Source organism: Anopheles maculipalpis, chromosome 2RL (genome assembly GCF_943734695.1).
Source record: "Anopheles maculipalpis chromosome 2RL, idAnoMacuDA_375_x, whole genome shotgun sequence".
Taxonomy (NCBI): domain Eukaryota; kingdom Metazoa; phylum Arthropoda; class Insecta; order Diptera; family Culicidae; genus Anopheles; species Anopheles maculipalpis.
In genome coordinates this window covers 77,639,823-77,665,215 of record NC_064871.1, presented here as the reverse complement: position 1 = coordinate 77,665,215, position 25,393 = coordinate 77,639,823, and the positions used below count along the sequence as shown (strand labels likewise).

The following is a 25,393-nucleotide window of genomic DNA, read 5'->3' as shown; positions in this document are numbered from 1 at the left end:
GAGTTTTCCTAGAATCTTAACTTGCTTGCTTGATTCGGTTTTCCAGTTTAGTCGACTGGAAACGTACACAATAAATGCAGAACGAAAGAAACCATTCTCGAACGCTTAGCCCACCCGCTTTCCACCCCTGAAGCTATCCCAACCCAACGACAATAGCGTTGGCCCAAGAATGAGTGTGTGTTTTTTTGAAAAGGGAAAGTCTTAAAGCTTAAACCAGCTGCCCCACCGTGAAAAGTGGGTGGAGTGGGCTTAAGCACGCAAGTGGGATTGATACATTCGATCGCAAGGAATTGATGTTGCACAAAAGCACAACATCGCCTTCGTCCCGCCGTTCGATCTATGCATAAACATACCCTAATCCTCTCTATCTGGAAGCTCTAAAGAAGCCTCAATCCGTAGATAAGTTTAAACCGACTGGATGGTTCTTTTTTTTTTTCCTCTCCCCCTTTTTTTTTTTTGTTTCCTTGGTCATGTTACAATAACACGCAGGATTAGAAAACCTTCCCGCAGGCGGAGGACGAAGAAAACATTTTCCATGGAAAAAGACGGGGGGGTGATCCCGTTGGGAGGAAACTTATTCGGTGGGTTTATCTTCTTCAACCTTTGGGATCAAAAATGGAGAAAAAAAACCCTCAAAACTCTAGTCCTTTGTCGTTCGCTTTAACATGGCCAGCAACAAATGCCACATGCACACAGCCAGCTCACCGTAGTTTAGCAAAAAAAAAAAAGGCGAAACCGAAAACGTGACAAAATGGATTATCGTCCAAGGATCCGCCCCATCCCGGCTGGACCATCGCGATAGAACGTGCAAAGCGCTGCGAAATGGAATGGACTAGCTGATGGGATGGTCGGATAACTTGCTGACTCTCAAGACAAGACCGGTCGGATGGGTGACGTCTACGACGACGACGTTTGATGGATTTTTTGACGAATCCCTACACATTGATATGTATCCTGGAAGGTTGCGTTTGCTAGAGGACGGCAACCGAAAAAAAAAGTAAGACAGACACTAAAAGTCTGACGCGACGGTCGTACCGGGGTCAGACGAGCGAACAGAAGAAGAAGAAAAAAACGCGGTGTAATAATACTTCCCGCTCCGTAATGTTTGCCAGCCATGGTGAAGAGAAACCAATCAAATCACTCTTATCGCCTCTGTGTGTCATGGTGAGCTTTGGGTTTGCTTCCGAAACACGAGAAACTATTGTTCGGCGTTTAGGGAATCTGTGTGCTTTGGGATGGAGATTGTAGTAGTTCAATGTTTAAATACAATTATTTGGAGCTGAAGACATATTGGTACAAAAACTGTTGAAAAACTATTTATCTTTCTATCCGAATTATACCTTCAAGTAAATTGCGGCTAGAGAGTATCAAATCTCTAGGAGGATTTGTGTGGCCTTATTTTGCCACAAATGCAAGAAAAAACAGACACAATCCCATGGTGTCTGTTACCGGGCTCAGTAGCAAAACCAAACGGTAATAGAAAGTGCCATCGTTTGTTAGACAGTACGACTCCACGGCGGCATCGGTAACAGCTTCGTCAGCTGGATGCTGACAGCTGAATGACGTAAATCCGGTAGTTGAAAGTTGAGCGGATGGTAGAAATATATTATTTATGTTTTCATTTTTCTCCCTGTTTTCTGTGTATGCTCATGTTCACCAGCAAGAAAGCCCATCCAATTGAGTCACTCGCTGAGTGAGTGAAGAAGGACCACCGGATGGATAAAGTCTGCGTCAAATACGCACACGTTAGGCGATAGGTTGACGATAAGGTTATTTATAACGATCAAAAGGAGACAGTCCGTAATAAGGAAACATTTTGAAAAATAGTTTTGAACAGGGAAATACAGCGTTTAACGTCAAATCATCAAATAAATTGATTGCTGTTGGATTTATTAAATTTTATTTAAATTTGGAACAAACCCTACTGGTTTTAATAAAGTTATATCCAAACAAATCGGCCATTATTGGTGATTGCTAAAAAATGGAGTTATTATAAGAAAATTATGGATTGATCAGCCTTAAAAGTATGCTAAACATTAACAGACCCTCTCGCTAGTTGACGAGGAAGGGGTAAAATAAAATTCCAACCACTTATAATAATATTAAGGACCTTCTTTTACTGCGTAAGAAAAACCGGGCTTCATTATTTAGCTACAGCACTTGTGGTATTCCTCTTCTTCACCTCGTTCACATACCCTCTAGGTCTATGTCACCCATGGAAAAATGTGCGGTTTTTCCTATGGGATAAATCTGCATAATTTCGAATCTCGTTACCCCAATTAGCTCTCCCATGCGGTCGAGATGGGCATAATCTCCCGATTCCCACTATAACCGCAATTACTTTGTTGGCGAATCGGTACGTTACTGAACAATGATGTCTAAAAGTCTGGGGTGCAACATATTGCTTGTACTGGGAATCCTCCGAGTATCCTTGCCTTTGGACAGTGATACAACAGCTAGCATATCTTCCGGTGCCAAAAATCACGACCAAAGTGGCCAAAAATTCCGGATACCAAAGTGGCTATGGATAATACCTTCCACTGACTGGAGAAGAGTCCGAAAAACGTTTTTAACGCAACAGACTATCATCACACCAACAATGAAGGTTGGCTATAACAAGTTCCACACGGACTGCTACTCCACCGGATGGATTGTGTTCATTCTGTATAGACGCTCTGGAGGACAGGTTTGCCTTGTGCTGAAAGATATAACAGGTTGGCTGATAAGTCCCCGGTCTAACAAAGAAAAACACATTTTTTTGTCAAAATTCGATTTTATTATTCAACATAGTTCCCTTCAAGAGCGATACAACGATTATAACGACCTTCCAATTTTTTGATACCATTTTGGTATTACTCCTTCGGTTTTACCTCAAAATAGGCCTCAGTTTCGGCGACCACCTCTTCATTGCAGCCAAATTTTTTCCCTGCGAGCATCCTTTTGAGGTCTGAGAACAAGAAAAAGTTGCTGGGGGCCAGATCTGGAGAATACGGTGGGTGGGGAAGCAATTCGAAGCCCAATTCATGATTTTTTGCCATCGTTCTCAATGATTTGTGGCACGGTGCGTTGTCTTGGTGGAACAACACTTTCTTTCTTCTTCGTTCTTTTTTCGTTCGTCAAGCAACCACAAGTTGCTTGACAAAAGACGCTCTGTCTCACAAACTAATTGACATACAGACGTCAAATTTTGACACGAATCATTTGAAGGTTGATGCTATATAAAAATAATATGCATTTAATACTAGCAGCGCCATCTATGTGTCAGACCGGGGACTTATCAGCCAACCTGTTATAATGCTTGGAGCATACTGATGCAGGAAGACAAAGTACAAGCCATAACCTCAACTTCCTTTCTCTCCTTTCACCTATTTTGAGCTACATTAGCATAAGAAAGAGGATTCCAATTCTACATTTGTTTGCAAACTACGTTACACAGATTGTTGGAAACAAAAATGCTGTGATTGATGAAAGTATCCTTAAATGTTCTTTGTAAAACCAGTACGTCATCCCTAAATGTAACGCGTTATTCATGTATACAAATTTTTAAGTTGTATATCATTCAATTTCCTGTAAAAATCTATTTTATGTCCGGACTCAGGTAAAGGTTAATGACTTTCTTTTGTTCCATTAGAACGTCTGGGTTTTATCTACCAAATCACATTGGTCATCGAATGGAAATGACTCCGTAGTTGAATAATCATTCTTCACTACGGTGGAACGGTCCAGATGGGATTTGAATCTCGGTTCTACTATGAGAAGACCGATATCGCTATTTCCTCAATTCAACATGGCCGGAAGTAACTACGGAAGTCATTATTGCAAGAAGAAAATGAAACAGTTCCTAAACATACTCCTTTCATAGTACGTAGATCGTTACACCAAAAAACACATCATTTTATCCTTTCCTAAAAGACAACAAACCTTCACCTGCTTCCGATCGATACCGATCGAAGCTTCCGAAAGCGTTCCAAAAACACCGAAAACAAAGCGAATGGTGCTAACTAACACAGTGGAGCGGTAGCAAAATTTCTAACGCATTCAAACTTTTCCAATATGAATCGCTTACAGACGACAGCACATCCTGCAGCACGGAACGCCCGAAGCACCAAAGAGCAGGTTGAGCGGATGGCTTCGGGGAGAACGGGATCGATGGGGCAAGAAAATGCCAAACTTTCTAAAAAGCGATTTCACCGACTGCAGCCTTCTCTTCCACCGTCCACCACTTTCTTTGCCAGTGACCATTTATCGTCACGGTGCTAGTGTAACACACCGAAACAGAAAACTTGACCAAAAAGTCGTTTTTTTGCCCTGTGCGCTACACTGGGTACACTTTTGGGGTACATACTTTTTAACGACACTGCCGAAATAGCTCTGGAGGGTGTTCGCATGCGGGCGAGGTGATGCTGGAAACTGTTCGGGATAATTAGTTTATTTGTCTGTTAATAGCTTTTGCAGTTTTCGAGTCCCAGCTGCCGGTGCAAGGTGGAGGTTCTGGGATAACTTTGGAGCATTCCTGGCTGAAATTCTACTTCACGATTGGTACAAGGGAAGAGTGTTTTTTTAAATGAAGTTTAAATATTTTCCTAGATAATTCGTTTAGTTAAAGATTTCAACGAAATCATGCTAGATTGGTCTTGATGTAGTTAAAACTGAAATTATTTAAGATTTTAATTAGCATTACGAGCATTAATTAATTTTATCCAATCATTCTTTCGAGGATCTCACAATGACTTAGTGTCTTGAGGAATGCGTTATGTTAAAAGGACAACGTTAAATCAGCACGGTGTTGAATCTGCAGAGTTTGACAACTCCTGTTCCAGTAACATATGAAAAATAAGATGAACAATAACGATTAACAGGTTGAAGATTGATGGGAGCAAACTTCAAACTTTAATAAAGCCTTATACTCCTAAGGAGGAGTACTTCATTACCTAAATAGACCTTCGTTGTAACTGTCCAGGGATGGATAGGATTATAATAAGGATAAGCCAGATTTCCTAACATCTTGGAGACAAAGACTATGCATTGCCTAATCCCAAGCGTTCGAGGGCTGTACTACAAGCTTTTTATCAAAAATCTAACAGCTACCAGGCCTCTATCTTGCATGCTTAGCAACAACATACTCCGTTCCTTATAAATGATGGCGACAGGTCGAAGAAAAAAGGAACACAAACTTTCCTATCCCTCGTGCAGCTTAGTCAGCCTCATTTTCATTCACTCCTTGCTGCGAGGCTTTTATTTCAATCAAACTTCCCCGGAGCAGGGACGGCATAATAAATTGTCCCAGCACGAGCCTCGCTTACCCGTAACGCCAGTCGCAATGGGTTGGATGGAAAATTAATTAATACATTGAAATCAAACTTGTTGGGATCCGCCCTTCTGGCAGAGGTGATCACTGCATCACGAACCCCGGCAACAAGTACGGCACGCCCCGGAGGCGTTTAATCTACGCCGATGATCAATGACAAGTTTCCATTCGGCAGACATGTGTCGCCAAGGATGCGTAAGGCACCGGATCGTAAGAAACCGGTACATGCGTCAGTGGTCCGGTTCGGGTCGAACGATAGCATGGGACGGCATCAATTACTGTTTAATTTATTTTGGGCCATACTATTTATGGAACCGGAAAGAATATGATGCTCGAGGACGTGAGAAAACTTAGAAAGGAGCGAGCTTGAGACAAAAAAAAAAAAAAGACAAGACCCCCGGTTTTCCAACATCAATAAGTGAAGCATTCTTAATACTTGAGCAACCTAATTTTTGTGACCTAAGCGTGAAAGGATGTCGTCCCCTGTGTTTCCGGTACCGAAAATAACTGGCACCGTCAATTTTCCACGAAACAAAGAACCCTAAATCACGCACCCCGCCCGGTATTAATAATTAGATCACAATCAACAAAAGCGAACCGTCGGACCTCCCCTGAAAAAAGGGGTTCCCATTGTTGGGTGGGAAACATTGTGTCTGTGTGTGTGTGGCACTCATCCCATCCCTAATGGCCAGGTAAAGACGCCACGTGACGTCAACAGTTTCACAGTGGAAAAATGATTATCACGTCACCGTTTTGTTGGCTTAGTCATTGCGACAGGGTGCAACAAAAAAGAGTATACAAAAAGTTCACCATAAAAAGTTCGCCGGTGCCCAAAGTCACCATCATGAAAGCTACAGTCGAGGGGAAGGGTGAGAAAAAATCCCAAAACCGGAAGTTTCCCCGAAACACGAAACAAAATGTCGGTTGAAAAATGTCCATTAAGAGATCCGAGAAGAAATACCACAAAAAAAAAAACAAACACACACACACACACAATCAGACAGAGGTTTTCCGGTCACCACGAACCGTTTTTCATTGAGTTTAACTCTTTTTTGTGGTGCGACAAACGCTCGAAACCACTTCCGAATGGCACGTATTTGTTGTTGCTGCTGCCGAAAAGACAAAAGTTCAACAAGTTATAATTGGAAAAGATGGGTCGTTGTAAATATAGGATAGCACTCGCGGCTGGGAAACCTTTTTGGGGTAAATTGAGAAGCGTTTGAAAATGGAAAGTTATAGGAACAAAAAAAAAAAAAGCTTGATCCCAGTGACATTGTGGGAAAGAAAGAATCGTGGAAGAGTGAAGAAACCTTGAAGCCTCAAGAAAAGGCAAGATGACGAACGAAGGAATCTTCCACTTCAAGCGCACTTATTCAATTTTGTGTGTTTGGGTAAAACATGGTCCAAAAATATGTTTTCCGGCGATTTTGTTTTGTTGGTGCTTAAAAATACTGTCGCTATACAATGATCTTCAAATTTTTTCCTTACACAGACATTATTTTGAAAATATATCCACAGCAAGCAATCATTTTTAACCTTAATCTTATGAATCGTATCAATAAGACTTCTGCTAACTTTTACCTCAAATATCTCTACTTTTAAGACTTTCAACTATTTGAGCAACGATGAGTGAGACTCTTTTGTACGATTTCCGTCGAACATTGCAATTTTTACGACGATTTTTACGGGGACGATAAGTCATACTTATTAATTAAAAAAATTAACGAAAAAATAATTTTACTCAAAAAAAATTCTTTAAAACACATAAGTTTGATAAAACAATAATAACAAAATCATACGACTAGAGAAAAATATCGTAGAAACGTATTATAATAATAGAAATAAATTAAAAAAATTTAGTCAAAATCCATCCCTAGCATTAACTTGCTAAATGAAACTAAAATATAAATCTTTAAGAATTACTAGCAAAATAAAACAAGAAATATTTTAAGATAAAATTAATCAAATTGTACAAAAAACCACAAACTTGTAGAAAGACGCATAACAATAAGGGTTAAAATCAGAAAAAATACACAAGTCCGTAAACACATTTCAGAGAAAAAGTAAACAATAAATAAAAAGGAATAACTGAAACATTTCAATAAAAAATGCAATGTGCAATTTTCTTTACAAAACAACCAATTATAACAAAAACATTTATTTCATCTTTACTACAAAAAAGTCGAAAAAAACTATCAATGATATGATGCCACACTCCTCTCTTCCTAATGGCAGTATCAGTTCTATGAGCGATTTGTTTTTTCTCTATTGTATAATATGAAATTGATTGCGGGAAAAGAAATCAAACCAGTTTGTACAAACACTCCAAAAAAAAAAAATCAAACACTGTATTTTGATCAATTTATTGCGATTGATTTTATGACAAAAAACTTACCAGAAGAAAAAAAAACCATTCCATTACTATAGCACCAAACGTCCATCACATTTCATTCACATTGACATCGCCGTCAGTCATCAGGAAAACAAATCATATGAAAACCACAAAACATGAAATCGATTGTTTGGTACTGCTTTTTTTCCGACCCTGAAGCAGTGGAAAAACAACACATACCACATAACTGCGTACTGCTCCATCCTTCTCACGCCTTGACCTCAACATCAACACCGCACGAACTGACGGAAAGTAAAATCGAAACTATAGAAAATCAAATTACTGTCCTTTTTATGGCGACCTCCAATCATATTGATGACGATTTCAGGGCTCGGTCTATTACGTCCGTTTGTCTGTCTTGATTCGTTGCGTGCCTGTGTGTGGAGTGCGAGACTTCATCGCGGCAAGGACACAAAATCGGTACTAGCGGTGACGCGTACCGGGTCAGCTGAGGATGAAAACCGATCCATAAAAGTGGCTAATGGAGACGCACCTAGTAACCGGGAAGCGTAATGTTTGTACCACTCGTTCACCATTTTTCAAGCGAACCTTTGGATGAAACGGGCTATGAATAGTGTTTTATGGTGGATCATGTTTTACGCCAGGGGAATCCTTCGTGAAGCTGCCATATGCAGTGTTCCGTGTGGGTGGTCAACAGTTTCTGGTTCTGACTGATGAATAAATCAACAGTTAGAACGCAACTTAACCACGCCAGCAAGAATCCAAAAGATGACACCGGCCACGAGCAGCCACGCCAATAAGTCACAACAGAAGATGACACCGGCCACGCGCAGACAAGCCACCGTGGGAACGGCATCGCGCATCTGAGGATGCAGCAACTTGACACCGGCGCACGTGTAACTGCAGCGTGACCAACCGGCCCATCAGAAGCTATAAGTAGGGCAGTTGGAGCAGTTACAATTGGAATATGGAAAATAGAACTCAGCACACAGAACACAAACAAGAACTAGAGAGGAGACAGTTGCAGTTAGAGTTAAGCTTAGAATTAAGTTTAATGATAAATAAAAATCTTTTTTTTTTAGCCACCCGGCTAGATAAACGATTTAACTCAACCAATACCTGTTGGAATGTATGGCTTACGGTGGACGAAATTTGTATCGGAATGTTACGTATAAATAAATCTAGTTTTAGTGCAAAATTTCCTAAAGTCTTTGGTGGGCTGAATATTTGTCTCATTCCTTTTTGTCCATCGTTATGCACAAGAACTCAAACGTTGCACTTTTCATTAGTGGCGCCTGCTCTTAGACAATCTGCATTACATAATATTAATAAAAATTGGATTTTATTTCTAGCAAAAGTATTAATAAAAACCGAACAAATCAAATCGAAGAAATACAATTGCAATGAACAATTTTTTGTTAGGCTAAAGTTGCTAAAAAGAATCAGTTAATGCTTTGCTCCGGTTCAATATTCACTTTGAAAACATCACTACATTACATCACTTTATAATAGAGGACTGCAAAGCAAACCGTAAAATGAATATAAAAATATTAAGAAAAGTTATAATTGTTATAAGCCTCAATGTGAGTTTAGCAGAACAGTTGAGGAGTGAGTGTTGTTCATTTAAAATCATAGATTTAAAATTTGCTGCTGGTAGTAATGAACTGACGGCCGAGCCCCTCAAGATGGGACTGGAGAGGCTTACCGTCGAAATGCACAAGCTGATCACGAGAATCTGGGAACAGGAAGAATTACCGGAGGAGTGGAAACTGGGCGTCATTTACCCAGTCTACAAAAAGGGCGACAGACTGGCATGCTCAAACTGTCGTGCCATTTCAGTCCTTAATGCTGCCTTTAAGCCCTGTCCCAGATCTTGTTCTGCAGACTTGCCCCTCTTGCTACAGATTTCGTCGGATGCTATCAAGCGAGGTTTCAGAAATCTTCGCTCTTCGGCAGATCCTCCAGAAGTGCCGAGAGCGCCAGATCCCTACGCACTACCTGTTTATCGATTTCAAGGCGGCCTACGATACCATATCGTATCGAAATGAGCTATGGAACATAATGCAGCGGCACCACTTTCCTGGAAAGCTAATCCGGCTGCTAAAGGCCACCATGAATGTGGTGCAATGCAAAGCGAGAGTATCGAACATGCTGTCGGAAAAGTTCGAATCTCACATGGGTCTGAGGCAAAGGGACGGACTCTCCTGTCTACTGTTCAACTGTACTGTACTTGGAAGGTGTCATACGAAGCGCGAGGCTAGACAACAATATTCGTGGCACGATTCTTTAACGGTCTCCTCAATTTCTTGGCTTCGCCGATGACAATGACATCATCGGACTGACAACTGCGGCGGTGTGTGAGGCGTACACCCGACTGAAACGTGAAGCAGCAAGAATTGGGTTGATGATCAATGCGACGAAGCCGAAATACCTGCTTGCCGGAGGCTCCGATCGCGATAGAGCCCGAGTGGGAAGCAGCGTGTTTATAGACGGCGACAACCTCGAGGTGGTAGAGGAGTTCTGAACGCCCTTGGCGTGTTTGAGCGTCGCATCCTTCAGACCATCTTTGGCGGTGTGTTCGAGCATGGAGTGTGGAGAAGAAGGATGAACCACGAGATTGCAATGCTATACGGAGAACCGGACATCCTGACGGTAGCAAAGACCGGCAGGATACGATGACTGGGGCATGTTATGAGGATGTCGGACTCATGCCCCGCCAAGAAGGTATTCGTCAGCGACCCGAAGCTCGGCACGAGGCGTCGTGGAGCACAGCGAGTTCATTGGCTGGATCAGGTGAAGGGAGACCTATCGGAGATCAGGTGCCTACATGAATGGAAGGCTGCAGCCAGGGATCGAGTTTCCTGGAAATCTATTGTAGACTGGGCCATGTCACGACGACGTGCTCTTTAGAAGAGCCAACCAACATGAGTGAGAGTGTGAGTGAGAGAGATTTAAAATTTATTTAAAAGCTATTTGTTAGATCAACTTTAAAAAATTTCAAATGACTTCGAAACATTTATCACGTTATAGTAATAAATTAATAAATAATAAATAAGTAATTGTAATTAACCGAGTATGCCCGGGATAAGGCAAAGAATAAGGAAAAATTGCCTTATCATTAAGATCAAAAAATTATTCAACACAAGCGGTGTTGACAGAAAGGCACTAGAAAGCCATCATGGACTCTTTTATACAAAAATCTTGCATTAGGAATCAAGACCACGTTTTACAAAAAAGAAATGAAATTCAAAATACCTGTAAAACGCGTGAAAGTATGAAATTTACATGAAACCAAATGATCTTTTCCCGCAGTATTCAACAGATTTAAAAACATTAAGTTCACTACGGCAATAAAAACCTTCATCAATCTTGCATCGCACTGAAAGTAGAATAAAGTGTGCAAATATCTACCAAACTCTACCAAAGCCATCTCAATTATCTCTACCATGCACTCATCCATCACGACAACAGGTCACAAGATCAGGCACAATCCCTCCAACGGTAGAATCAATCATCAGTGTTTACACATTCAACTACCTCCCCAAAAAAGGAGCGCTTCTCCGACCGAGTATCTCTATCGCCCGAACCGAAACTCTATTAATCCCTTTTTTCGCACTAATTGCCTATCATTGGGTACGGAAAACGTTATCTGCACGGAAACACGAATCATCGCTCGCCCAAAATTTCGCCCCGCTTTAGAGGTTTGGAGCAAACAGCTGATTTAGATAATGCAAAAACGAAACAAAAATCCCGAACCCAAAAAGACGATTTATCGAGCGCAGCACACCAAATCGACAAGCAGGATCGACCAAACCGTGTAATTTATTATCCTTCAGGTGACAGTTAGTTTGATGAAGTCCGTTATCGTTGGACAGCCTGTTGGGTCCGGGGCGGATTCGATGCGATGCGTAATTTTCGTCACATTTCAACCCGTCCCGTCGGTGTAAAGTAGCGGATCCATGCGGTCCACGCTTTTGTTCCTGGACCTTGGTTAATGATGATGAAGACGAATGGGTAATGGGAGCATCACAAGCCTAAACCGGCCGAAACCCTTTCGTGCGGCAGCACAAAGAAAGGACTAACGATGGTCATGGTACTGCAACGCACATGCTCACCGGGAGTGTTGCTGCTCGAATGTGACACCTGTTACCTGTACCTTGAATTATATTTATCTTTTCCGAACGTGCAACAGACAGGCTCAAACGACAGGTTCGCATCCCCGGCGTTACAGAGCCTTGACTGTGTCCATAACCTTGTAATCAATCCTGTCCATCACCACGGCCAGTCTCTCGCACTGGGTCCCAACGGGCTCGTCCGCTTTACACCCAACGTTCTCGGGTTCCTGCATCTATCAGGGTATTTTATTTATTTATTATCCATCAAATCCCCTCCAACACTCTGTCTCCAAACGGAGCACAGGATCTGTTGTTTTATTTTTACACTTTTGTTTTACTCCAACATGATTGCATTTCCCGTTCGGGTCTGGTAATCAATCTCTATAAACACGACGCTCCGGTGCACATACTCGCACAGCGTTATTGCGGTAATGGAAGGTAGCTCAATCGACCCGGTGACGGTTCACTATTGCAAAACCGGGCATCCTGTATAGTGCGAACGGTTGTGTATATTCTTACTGTAGCAACAACCACAATTGCATCGCAACACCATTAGGCTTGAGTGTATCCTTTCAACGCGGAAAACATAATAACAAACAACTGTGTGGGATGTGCGAGCAAGAAAAATCTTTAACACAAGTGTTTAAAAATTCCCTTTAAAGCCAACCACCAACACCACCATCAACCATCGTGCTTTAACTTCACCAGCATCGGTTTGGTGGTGGACTGAGGTTCATTTTTTTCCGCTTCCGTTAGCAACACCGCACCATACTCAATTTTCCACCTGTCAACTGTGGTAATTCCTAGAGTAACTCTACTGACAGCTAGCCATGGCCCGGAGGTGTGGATGCTTTGTTGTGACACGCACGACTTCCTTTCGCTTTTGTACCGGCTGGTGCGCGGGTTCGCTTGCCTACAGGACCCAATAAAGCCAATCAAGCGGCTTGTTGACCCGGTGTACCGATGTACCACCGACGCAAAAATGCGTCGTCCTTCGGGTTGCCTTGGCTCGGTAAACGCTTCAGTGTTCAGGGCGACAGAGAGTGAAATAATCTTTCAAACAATTTTCCATAGATTTGCCAACAGCGTAACAGTGACTGTTGGAGAGAAGAACTAATGGAATGAGAAATATCGTGTGAATTTCGTATGAACCACACAAAGATCATAAAAAATGGTGCGTATTAGTTTAGAGTTTGGTTGGTTTTCGCCCTTAGCAAATGTGTCAATCCTTTTGGTTGAATTGAAGATGATTTTATGAGGAATTCTAGGTACATTAAAGCTTGGAAAACATTGTTCTTCAAAACATTCAAAACTGGAGATCATTAGGATTGATGGTGAAGCGAAATTCGCTGTACTTTGAAGAGCTTCTGAGCTTTTGTCGATGCCTTAATTAGGATTAGACATTATCAACCGCAGTATGATCGCATTAGGAATAGGGCGAAGAATATTGACTCAGCCATATTCAAAATTGGCCAACAACAGCATCAAATATCATTTCGTTTAACTGTCAAAAGTCAATACTGTGCGCCGTTCTACCACTTTGACCTATAATGAAGTTTCTCTGAGCAATACAAGCCGTTGGTTGAAGAAATTCAATTGCAAATCGGCGATGATTGTTGGAGTTACATCAAAGGGAAGTTATAGGTGGAGTTATAGGTCTGTCAGTGGCTTTCGATATCGTTCCCAATAACATAGACATGATGGTTCGCACGCTTCGCACTTTCAGTGTTCCAAAAATCAAACATTTTTAAAACAATCCAAAATTTCGGCTGAATGCTGGTCTCATCCAACGTATGAAGAAGTTTTGAAGAGTTTTGAAGAGTGTCGCTTGCGACTACAAGGATCTTTTTTGCCTTAAGACATTATTCTGCTCACTGATCAGGTTGCGGTGCGTCTATTGATCGTCGTATTGCAAGGATCCTCATAGACCGTATCGAGAGAGTGCAGAGATCGTTCACAAAGTTCACTGTCCGCAAGATCCTTTGAGCCAGAATCTCTTCACTTCCTTTTTACGTTGACATATGTCGGTGGTCCGGCTTGCAGTCCTTTGAATCACACCGATCTATTGTCTCCCTCCTTCTCCTCTGTGTTGATGGACCATCGTTGCTCTCCTCGATTTCTTTTAATGTATTTTCTCGTTCCCTGTACGTTCCCACAAACCGTACTGTAGTAGGAAATAAAGATTCTCTGTTGCGTTACATGCGTAGGTTTCACTCCACGGCAGGCAGGACCGAGGTTTAAATCCCATTTGGACCATCCTCCCGTAGTGAGGACTGACTACCAAACTAGGTGGTTTCGGCTTACTAGGTGGTCTAGTAAGCCATTTCCATGACCAGATATTTCCGTGACCTAGTAGATCGTTAAGCCAAGAAGAAGAAAAAGCTTAAAGTACATTGTATTGTTGTGAGGCAAATACGTTGTAAGGCAATATATACAAAAATTGTAAATGAAATTTCACTCTGTTGTCGCATACTGAGTACAATTTAGCAGCATCCAACCACATGTCAAAGGTGTTGTTTAATGCGGTCAAACGTTTACTTTTTTATCCACATATTATAAATCTTAAATCTAATCGTAGACGCTTTTTAAAAATTGTTAAATGAAACGCCTTAAAGTATACTATGTATAGCTGTTTTAGTATCAGTTTTCCTTTATATCACACCCGTGTCATTAGTAGCTTCAAAAATTGTAAGAGAAATTCAAACGTGCTTTGAAAAATATTTCAACTAATCCACTCAATAGTGAACATTATATCCTTTCATAGCAGAAGTAATTATTATCGCCCGGTCACAAAACTGTGCAACAAAAGCTTAATGCAATTAAGTAGAGCTTTTGTATGGAACATTTCATCATTATACTGCATTTTAGGGATTTCTGCAAAATTCCGACATAAACCCTGTTTAATACGTTTCACTCTAGAATGGCTGCTGGAATAGAAATTCCAGATAAAAACACCACCGAAAATCTACTATAACTCCCGGAATGCACTTTCGTACATTCGCTTGTGTGTGTGTGTGTAGGTCCGAAATTCTGACTGTAAGCGTTGAAATCAAATTATTCACATTGATTCTCACAATGACCGTTGCACTTCCGCTTAATTGATTTACGGTCCATGAGCTGGAATTCAACCGGAAACAGCTGGATGTAATGAAGAAAGCTGCAAAAAAAAAAGTACACTTCCAACATTTTCTAGCAAACGCTCGTTAACGATTTGCTGCCCGTACCGTCGGGAGGGGAAAAAGAATCCGGACGAGCTTCAGGGATCGAGTGTCCGATTGAAACGCGTACTGTTCTGCTACAAAATTTCCCTCCTGGCAGTGCTTTCCGGACGAATTCTTTCAGACTTTCCCTTTGAACTGTGCCGCTACCGGAGCAGCAGCAGTTACTCGTTACGGGATTTCTTTTTCCACGAACGAATTAAAGTTAATGCAATGGTATTTAATTTGTGCCGGTTCACATTCATTCAATGTTAAATGAATTTTTCCCGATTTGCTACGTTTGTTGCGTTGTGTGTGAGCAAAACTCAGCTACGAAACTAACGAATTGGCCGCAGCCTCGTCACACTGTAATAAATGGTATTTTTTACCTTAAACGGAAGTCGTTGTTGCAATTTCTTGAGGGCTGTGGCTGAAGCCATTTGCAAAGATGTAATTTTATTTTCACGCGCTATGAATAACGTTCCGGCTTTACCGTCAAACAATCAAATGTTAAGGAAAATCTCTTGTGGAAAAAACAAAACATATTACTGGCTAGACTTGTAGCAGCGCCATAGTTGAGCCGTTTGTGATTTCGATTTTCTTTCAGTGTGACAAGCAGCAATAAATAATTTTTATATACATAACTCCAATGGCACGCGATTATTACTGCCGTTTTTTATGCAAGAAGGGATTGCTTAATCGAGTTATGGATTAGGTGGTATTTTTATATATTTTTTTAATTAGGTAAGTCGGAAAGTTTGTGGTAATTTATATTATTTTTTATACATCGAAACTAAACACATGGACATGTTTATGCAAACGGAAGCTTTAAGGCAAATGCATTAAAAAAAACTCAAAATGTCTATAAGTAAAAGAAAAGAATGTGTAAATACAAATCTTAAGAAACAATGAAAAAACAGAATGAAAATTCATGTAAATTAAAATTAAAATTTGAAAAAAAAATATTTAAAAAATATGAAAAAAGATATGAAAAGAAAAGAAAAGAAATATGACCAAAGATTTGTATAATTATAATGTTGTATTTACAACACTGTTGCATACATTTTTTTCGTTACCCCTTACGCTGACAGAATAAGCAATATTCATCATTCAAAACTACAAACTTCTCTATGTTTTCGTAGTACATTTATGCTTACTGTTTAGCAAATAAAATAAAATCGATGCACTACACCTAACTCAATCTAATATCAGTTAATATGCGAATTATTTAGTAAAACGCACAACTCGTTTAAATTGATTTTAAAATTAGCACATTTTACTGATTTAGTTTCCTTTAGCGTCCTTAATCTTTCAGAATACCATCAATTTAAAATAAATCGTTCAACGAATGTTACGAAGAATTTCAACATCAATTTCTCTTTCCTAGCGACTCTTAAGCCTATGTATGCATTCTGACCTTTTTTTCAAACATTTTTAAACATTACTAGCTCATCCTTCCCATTCATGGCACTGCATTAAATTATGAACACAATAGAAAACTTGTTGCAACTTTCCAGCGCACACAATGCCATAAATACGTTTCCCTACACGCCTCTTCGCTCGCCCGACACAAAAAGTGTTGCTCTTCCGTTGCTGAATATTTTGTTTTCTGGCCGCTGTATATTGTTATAGAAAAAGCGATCCGCTTCATTTCCTAATGCTGCCACCCCGGAACACTGAAACGCCCTAAACTTCCAGCCCTAAAGTATGAGCATCGAGGCGCGCGAAAATGAAGCCCCATTAGGCCATTTATCAATAACTTCTGACATATTCCCGTGGCTAGGTGGTTCACCCATTCGCGAGGCATTGTGGACTTGAAACGCGTTATTTTTCCACTGTTTGCTGAGTGTTTGAATCGATGAAGAAACCCCAAATTGGGTGCTCTTGAACCGTGGGACAACGAAACTCTCACTAGCACGATGGGCTTGGATGTCTTTGGAACACGTGAAATGGCACCGAACCGTTAGTGCCGGTTGTATTAAATCTTCCCAAAGACATCATAAATCGTCAATTTCGAGAGCTTCGCCCGTTACTTCTTCGCGCGCTCCTATTACTACGCGCGTCCTAGATTAGATGGTGCCGAGCTACGAACTTCGTGGTGATGGTGGCGAACACGCTTCGGTTTTATGCCCGCAGCTAAGCTAATTGTGTCAGTTTCAGCGTTAACTTACAACCTAGGTGCGGTTCTTCCTCTCCATCATAAGGGCAAAGATTGGTGCGGGCAGATATATATGTATACGTTGTTCAACCTTTTGCTCTATCCAGGATCTCCGGATCGGAAACGTTTTAGTTAACTTGTGGGCCACCAACCTGAAGACGGAAGCTGTGATGTGTACCTTCAGCCAAGCTTATTGTATGAGCCTACCCAGGTCGTTGTATCACCGGAAACTTGTGCTTTAACTTCCTTTCCGGGGGACCGACTAGCTTACAGCAAGCAGCAATGTTTCGCTACGATATCCGCACCCGCTTAATGCGGGAGGATATGGCAAGTTTCTTGAAAACCACCCAAGCTCGCATTCGGAATAAATCAGTGTCTGATGGTGGCGTGGTTATGGTGGTGGTGCTTTCAAAATTTAACCATTACTCCGTGTGTTAACGTATGGGTGTGTGTGTGTGAGTGCGCGCGCAAGGGTGTATGATTTTGGCCACTTCCAAACAACGGAACCAATCAACCGTACACGCAACTTCAGGCACAAAGTGCTGCGAAGTGGAAAGTAATTTAATTTTCGCAGCATAATTGAGGTTTTCGGGCTCCCGGGTTCTCGGGTGCCGGGAGAGCTTCGCATTGAGAATTGAAAAAGAAGGAAGCGTGTAATGATTTTACCCATGTTTTATTAGACGGAGCAGTAACGTGAGTTTGCACACAAACACAGACATTTAAAGTGGTTGCTAATAAAGCTTGACGGAGCTTTTGTGTGTTTCGGTAGAAGCAGACGTGGACGTGAAGAGAGAAGGTTTTGTGAAGCTCTGTATCGAAGCTCAAAATCTTTTGATTACGAGGATTTTAAAATATTACGATGATAAAGCTTCAGCTAAGAAGGAATAAGAAAAGGAACTTTCTATAACGATTGAAGCTGTTCGTGGTTTCAGGAATTTCACAGATGAGGCTGTTATACAAAGAGTAGAGATTGCTCTTTTTCAATATCTAGAAAATCATGGAATGCTCTCTGATATGGCTAAAACAAAACTAAACATTTCAAATGTAATGAAATAGTGAACCAGACTATTTTTAAGCTAAATAATTACAACGGTAGCATTATTAAAGGCTTTCATTGTACAATGTACAAAGTAGTTTTACGCTATTTCTGTCAATTTTTCAGCAAGTGATGAAGTAAAGAACGAACATAACATTAGAAAATTAATGTGAATCCTTTAATATCCTGTCTTGATCTGCCTAACGCAATAGCGTTTTAATAAATTACAAGCTTTAGACTGTTTTTTTTTACATTACTTTATTAATTCATTAAGGTCAGGTCAGAATTTTTGAGTGTCTTCAGCTATAATACCACAATAAAGAGTTTATCATTTCCGTTATTCATCTGCTATTGATTGTTAGGATGAGGTAGACAGATCACGGGAAGGAAAATCAGCGTTTGGTCAAACAAGTACCAAACCTTACCTTGTCAAACAAAAATAATTGAAGTCAGATAGGGCGCACGCGCAAGCGGTAGAATATGAAGGAACCGGGAATGGGCGCCAGAATTGTAGGGGAATTGATATTGGACAGAAGGATGTGGGCAATAAATAGCATGCGCGCATCACTGTAGCACTCTTTTAACCTGACTAACCCGAGCAATTGAAACTAAGGTAGCTAAGCAAGCGGCGGATGACGATTCTAGTAATCTTCCGCTGCACCTTCTCTAACCTATCCAAAGAGGTGACGACTGGATGAGACCAAACGATGGCAAACGGCATAGACCAAAATAGGACGATCCCTGCAGTTCAATAACTCGTCCTCAAGCACAACGGATGGCGGACCTCAGACGCCATTGATTATAGACCTTTTCAGCTCGATCAAAAACAAAATTAATATGTTGCCCAAGAGATAGTTTGTCGTCGATACATGGTACTTAACTAAAGAGCCACAGAGTTGGTAGTTATAATGCTGCTTAACTTGAAAGCGGCTAAACGAGCTATCAAGGTAAGAAAAGAGAGAGAGAGAGAGATCTGGTGCATTCCGAGATGAAATGTGAACGCAATAAAGAACTCCAGACACTAACCAGCGGAATCTCAGACCTGCCCTGTCCCTGTCCTGCCCTATATGTGGGACTCTTTAGGATGGGACCAGAGGGCAAGTGGACCACCGAATCGTTCGAACTTCGCCCAGAGTAGCCTGTGATTCAAACAATCAAACGCCGCCTTGAAGACCGTTGGTGACGTTGATTTATCATAACTGTTTTCTTTGATGAGGTTTGAATGAGGTACATCAACTTGTTACTGAGGTATGGGATAGCGAATCGATGCCTTGTGGTTGGAATATCGGCATCATCTATCCCATATACAAGAAGGAAGGTTTGTTGGACTACGACTACAGGTGTATTACGGTGTTGAATACCGCCTACAAAATATTCTCCTTAATCCTTCAGGATAAGCTTGCCCCATTCGTTGAACAGATAGTTGGAAACTATCAAACAGGATACCGAAACGGGAAATCGACTACTGACCAGATCTTCACCATGCGGCAAATCTTGGAGAAGATGGCTGAACAGCAGATGAACACGTACCATCTCTTCCCAAATTTCAAGGCCGCATATGTTAGCATAGCCAGGGTAGAACTTTACGAGGCCATGAGCTCTTTAGGAATCTCCGCCAAACTGATCAGGATCGTTAGAATGATCATGATCAACGTCACATGCCAGGTGAAGGTGGATGGAAAACTCTCAGGGTCCTTTGCTACCACCAAAGGCCTGCGTCAGGCAGATGGGCTCGCCTGTCTCCTATTCAACTTGGTGCTAGAGAGGACCATCCGTGACTTGGAGGTGGAGACTTCGGGTACCATCTTCTATAAGTCAACCCAGATCCTGGCATACGCTGATGATATAGCCATCATTGGTCTGCGGCTCACCAAGGTAGCAGAGGCCTACCAAAGGATTGAGCAGGCGGCAGAAACCCTCGGGTTGCAGATTAACGAGTAGTTCATGGTGGCAACATCAGCGGCCCAACCCCTCTCAAAAACTTGTCGCGACGGTCGAAACTGAGACTGTATCGTACCTTTATGGTCCCAGCACTCACATTGCTATTATGTGAGAATTTGTTATTATTAAAACAAATTATTTTTTATGATTTAAAAAATAAAAATATTCAGAGCTATTACTTTACATTTCTCTACCTTGGTTTATAATATACCTAAACTATAATACAGTGGTTTTACGTGTTCAAAAACCCAGGGCTTAAAACACAGATTCTCTACAACTTTTTTATTTTATTTATTTCAAGTATGACGGCTTGCGCTTGATTCTCTACAACTCTTATTTTATTAAACAATTTGAATTTAATACAGGATCAATACAAATTACCTAAATTTTTGTTGATTCGGAAAAAAAACATGAAGCTTCTTTCTTCATCCAACATATCTCGTTGAAAACGGATCTCAGCTTCAGAATGCCCGCAAAACAGCTTTTATCTCACTGCCATTGACGAGCGGAACACAAACTTCTCTCAATAACCATGATCACAAATGGCACATTGACATGAAACACACCTTAACGAGCATCTTTGGCATTCTCCCTTCTCCAGAAACCGACAGCACCCCAGAGATATCCCCCTTCCCATGTAACGAACCAACCGTATCAATACAGTTTCGACTCGTTTACGGACGCTTCCCCTCCCATTTCGGTCAATTCCCTGAAGAACTTCGGGTTGAATGTTGTTTTGCAACATCAAGGTAATTTTAGTGGCTGTGTGGCTCGGAAGGCTGATGAAGAAACCTTACGGCAGGACATCCGAAATAAGCTTACTTTCCCGTCCTAGGAATGTTTCCGGTGCGTCAATCTTATCGTCACGTAAAGCCTTCCAGCTAACCTGTTTGTACAAGTGATAGTATCATTTTGTCTGCCGGCGGTACCGTACTATCACGTTTGCCACGTTAAGTAGTTTGCCGGTGTAGTTCACTAAACCGCATTATATTGAATGTCAAAACTAAAGGCAAATGTCAAGCTTACCTTCTTCTGCCCATCTCCGTCAGTGCCGACGGTGATGGGTTTTCGGTATGAAAAATTGCAAATTTACGCAAATTATTCCTAACAGTGCCCTGCCGTAAGGCAAGCAGAGCAAGAAGACGCCAACCAGACGGCACGGGCGTCCTCCAGCTCCCTGTGGGAGTTTTGGTTATTAGACATGCAGCACGTTACTTCTGGGTGTACGGGTGTAGCTCGTATGTCATGCAATAACAATCATGATAAGAGCCACGATCAGTCTCATCTTCGTATGGTACAGCTAGCAGTACCTGGTGATATGTTTCTCCGCACGCAAGACCGAGACCCCCAAAAACGAACGCTTGTCCCCCGGAGCTTTTGCCGCCGAAAACACTTTCGGTGGGCGTCTCTTCCGAACGATGGCAAGATGTGAAAACACATGAAGAAAGGTAGGAGAAGAAAAAAACACGACACACTAGAAGCGAATATTTTGATTTGATTTTAAAGATGATAACGAGAAAGCTTATTGCCGCAAACCGTGCACGTCATGCATGGTTTGCGAAGATTCCTCTTCTTCCAAGTAGCAACATCATTTTGGCTACAAATGAGCTTTTTTTTGCCGGAACGGTGAGTTTCTGCAACGAAGGCTTTGTACAGCATAGCGTGCTTTAAATTAAATTTAAATTGCATTTACACTGCACCTTAAGCACGAGGATTTTATTTTTGCGATATTTAATATGTTTTAAATGAATTGTTCGTCAGGGGTGATTTGTAAAAATGAAATGTCCCATAATCGTTTGGATATGCTTACGAGACATTGAGTAAGTGCCGAGCAAATCGACTTTGGTGACTTTACGTTGTAAGGAGAAACTCGTTTCATAAACTGATACCCAATAGAAGACGTTGGGTATGAATGTTTGTATATGTTACTGTCAATGGTGTGTTAACTTTCACCATAAACCGCCAATGATGCCATAGAATCGCCGAGTCACGTCCCACCTCTCAAGTACCCTAGCCGTTTACCATTCACAAACCTGTAATGAAAACAGTTCTTCCTTGCCCTCCTGTGTGTCGCCAAAGCTTCAAAGTATCCTCATCTTTGCGTACACCCATAAACGGAAAAAGCAGCCCTAGCAGGAAAAATCGACACACCGCCAAGTCATCGTTTTTCGGTGTGAAATAAATATCAAAATCCCTACACATATTCTCCTCTTCACTTGACACAGAGAGCCACACAGTTCAAACACTGAAAGTGCGCGATGACGTCGGCAGTGCGTGACATTCCCGTCGAAACGGCAGCAACATCGACGCTGATCAAGATGGCTTCCGAAATGTGAAATGGGAAAGAATATTTTCGCTTGCCAAAACCAACAGCGCGCGGCTTGGTAAAACTTTGCTGCGGGTCATCATGGAAAAGCCCTGGAGAAGAGGCTGTCTGTTTCTTCCAGTGTGCAAAGACAAGATGGAATCCAATGTTGTCATTGGGCACGCGAATAATATCATCCACTTGCCGCGCGGTTTCGTGCTCCAGATGGTTGGCCCCCGTCACTCCCCGGAACCTACTTGTTCGAACGACCGACAGAAAGGAGCAGTTTGAAGATGTTTTATTCTGTTCTGTTTTTCCCACTTCGCCCGTGTACCATCATGATCAGCCACTTCGGCAACATCTGTCACGAGACGATGAAGACATCGCGCCATTGCTGGCAAAAGTGCGATGAACAGTGAAATGTAATTCGTCCATCAGCTTGTGCCCTTGACTTCCTGCCATACGCGGATGGTCCCGGAACGAATCGTGGGGTAAGAGCTGTGCGTTGGAAATTTGTCTCTGTTTCCGTCGACCGTGTTATCAAAATGAACAAAAGTACTGAGAAACTTGACTTGGTTTACATAGCATTTCGAATGTCTTCTGTTCTTTTTTTTTTTCGGAATGAGATTCGGAAACTTTACATTCGGCTGAATGTAAGAATACACACCGAAAGTATTATGCACGGTATCGGCAATGTTTACCGATGCGCATTCAATATTATGATTGGATTTCGAGCCACTCGGTAAGGCAGATTTGGGTTCTGTAAATAGGATGTTACTTGTCAACAGCAACACAGCAAATATTTTTGTGTGAATGTGAACCTTAGTATATAAATCGGATATTGTAGACTTATGCCACCGGTATTATTTGATTTTAAAATTTTATAGCTACGATTTGGGATGTTAACTATCTGATTACAATAAAAACAGGACACTAGAACCTCCACAGCAATCGAAAAGCTTTGAAGAATGTGTTGCTCAAAGTAATGAATATCACTGACATGTTCGGTGACTTGAAATAGGGTCTTAAATAACTTTATTTATTTTACTACGCTACCGAACGTATGCTGATGCATGATCTTATGTGAGACATAGAACATCTGCATCACATCAATGTTATATGAAATATTTTCCCGCAAATCATTCGCAAAAGATCAAGTAAAGGTGGTCACAGGTCTGGCGAAAAAAGCATACAACTACCAGTATGTTTGTGGAATAAAAGCTTAGTCAAATACCACGCATTAAGTTAAGGTTCATTGCGCTGATAAAAAATGAGGCCACGAACTATAAACCATCCTGTCCTTAGTGCCAACCCTCATACAACTTTTTTTTATTTCGTAACGACGGCCAAGCCGTATTCCTTAACTCCCATACAATAGCATTTGACAAAATCTCATCGCAAGGAGCTGTACTCGCTCTTTAAGTGATTAGACTACCTACTAAGCTAGCAAGCAAGATGTCCCAAAATTAATTTCAATTTCTCGAACTACTGCACCGATACGGTTCAATATTTATTACAGGATCATTCCCGGGGGTTAAATATAGATATTTCTGCAGTGTAAAGTATGAGAATGGTTTGTGAAAAATGAAAACAAAGCAAATCCTTGGAAAACTAGCACAGGCGTAGGTGTTTAGGGTGGAAACTCGCGCAAATTCCCAAGATAAAGCTTGAAGTTTAACCTCATTGAGTAATAAGACATATCAGACATTAGGTTTTGACCAAGAAAATAAAGATATTCAAGTCGAAATGGTAGCTCCAAAAATAGTTACAGAAATACTCCCCATTAGTGATAAAACTTTGGAAGGAAATAATACTATCTCTGATGTACAACAAGAACATGTTACAGATCATGATAAAAATGGAATGTTAAGATAGCTATCCAAATGTTATAACCATCTATTTATAGCATTTTTCCTTATCGTCACATTCAAAGCATTTAGCTATCAGTACCGGTTGAACAAACTACTTACCGATAACAGTCGCAAGGATGACGATTCCCAGCACGATGGCGGTCGCGATCACACGTATCAGATAGATTGTCGTCTCGCTGGCAAGCGCATCATCGTCGTCCGTTGGCAGTAGCACGTCCCGTGGATCCACCGTCCCATTGGCGTAGTATTTACCCGTACTATTGACACCGCCGGCCGAACCGTAATTGAGCAAGAAACAGTTGGTACAGTTCCACAACGCCATCAGCTCGTCCTCCTCGAGCAGATCGGGCAGGGACAATGATAGGCCCCCCGGTATGGTGGACCCCCGGTCACCCACCGACATGGCCGACGGTGACGACGAGTACGCGGACCCATTGGAGATGTCACCACCGTAGTCCGCCGTGACCGTGGTGTAGTTGGAGAGGAGGGTTTGTGTGAGATTATGCACGCTTCCGGTATCGGTAGCGGGGAAGCTGGTGCCGATGGGGTTGCCAGTCCCGTATGACACCGGTGTTGAAAGGTCTCCGACCGTCCCATCGTCAGCGTCGGTCACCGTGGATGACACAAGTGATGACAGCTGATCGACCACGGTCGTTAGTCGAGTACGCGATCGGACGCTCGGCGGACTGGTGCTACCAAACGGAGTACTGGAGCTGGTGCTGGAGGAGTGGAAGGCCGCAGGGAAAGAAACCGTTGGCGGTGAAGCGGTATAGGAGGTAATGGTGGTCGTGGTCGTGCTGCTGGAAACGATACCGGTGGAGCTACCGGTCGGGCTCGGCGTCACCCGGGCCGTATCCCGTGCGGTGGACCATGGCCAAGCGGTCCAGGCGTGTGATTCTTTTGTCGGGCGTCTACCGTCCGTCAGGGCCATAGTTTGTCATACGTTTCGCCACTAACTGACCTACATACACGCTGCCGCTACTGCTGCCACTAGTTTACATTCAATGATTTAAAAATAATTTCCTACAGTAACACCAATCGTGAGCACATGTACACTACTTTGTAAATTTTTTCCTGGCGGCTTGAGGACACACAAGGGCGGCTCCTCC

The 25,393-nt window shown here is 41.8% G+C and overlaps 4 protein-coding genes across 9 annotated transcripts in view; 2 read left to right on the top strand and 2 right to left on the bottom strand.

Moving 5' to 3' along the window:
• LOC126567961 (5-hydroxytryptamine receptor-like) overlaps positions 1 to 25,251 on the bottom strand; it is a 54,375-nt gene extending 29,124 nt beyond the window's left edge. For 2 of the 3 annotated variants that reach the window (XM_050224343.1, XM_050224344.1), the window contains exon 1: positions 24,384 to 25,251. In XM_050224343.1, the coding sequence (XP_050080300.1) occupies positions 24,384 to 25,215 (832 nt within the window). In that variant the 5' untranslated portion in view covers positions 25,216 to 25,251. The remainder of the gene's footprint in view (positions 1 to 24,383) is intronic. The other variant, XM_050224345.1, reaches the window with a different exon arrangement.
• Positions 1 to 25,393, top strand: part of LOC126568292 (uncharacterized) — a 308,783-nt gene that overhangs the window by 98,489 nt on the left and 184,901 nt on the right. The window lies entirely within an intron of this gene.
• The window catches only part of LOC126567823 (solute carrier family 12 member 4), a 486,521-nt gene that overhangs the window by 429,427 nt on the left and 31,701 nt on the right, over positions 1 to 25,393 (top strand). The gene's annotated exons all lie outside the window — the stretch shown is intronic.
• The window catches only part of LOC126568493 (protein TEX261), a 231,306-nt gene continuing 225,337 nt past the window's right edge, over positions 19,425 to 25,393 (bottom strand). The window contains exon 4 of the mRNA XM_050224982.1: positions 19,425 to 19,437. The gene's annotated coding sequence lies outside the window, so the exon portion shown is untranslated. The remainder of the gene's footprint in view (positions 19,438 to 25,393) is intronic.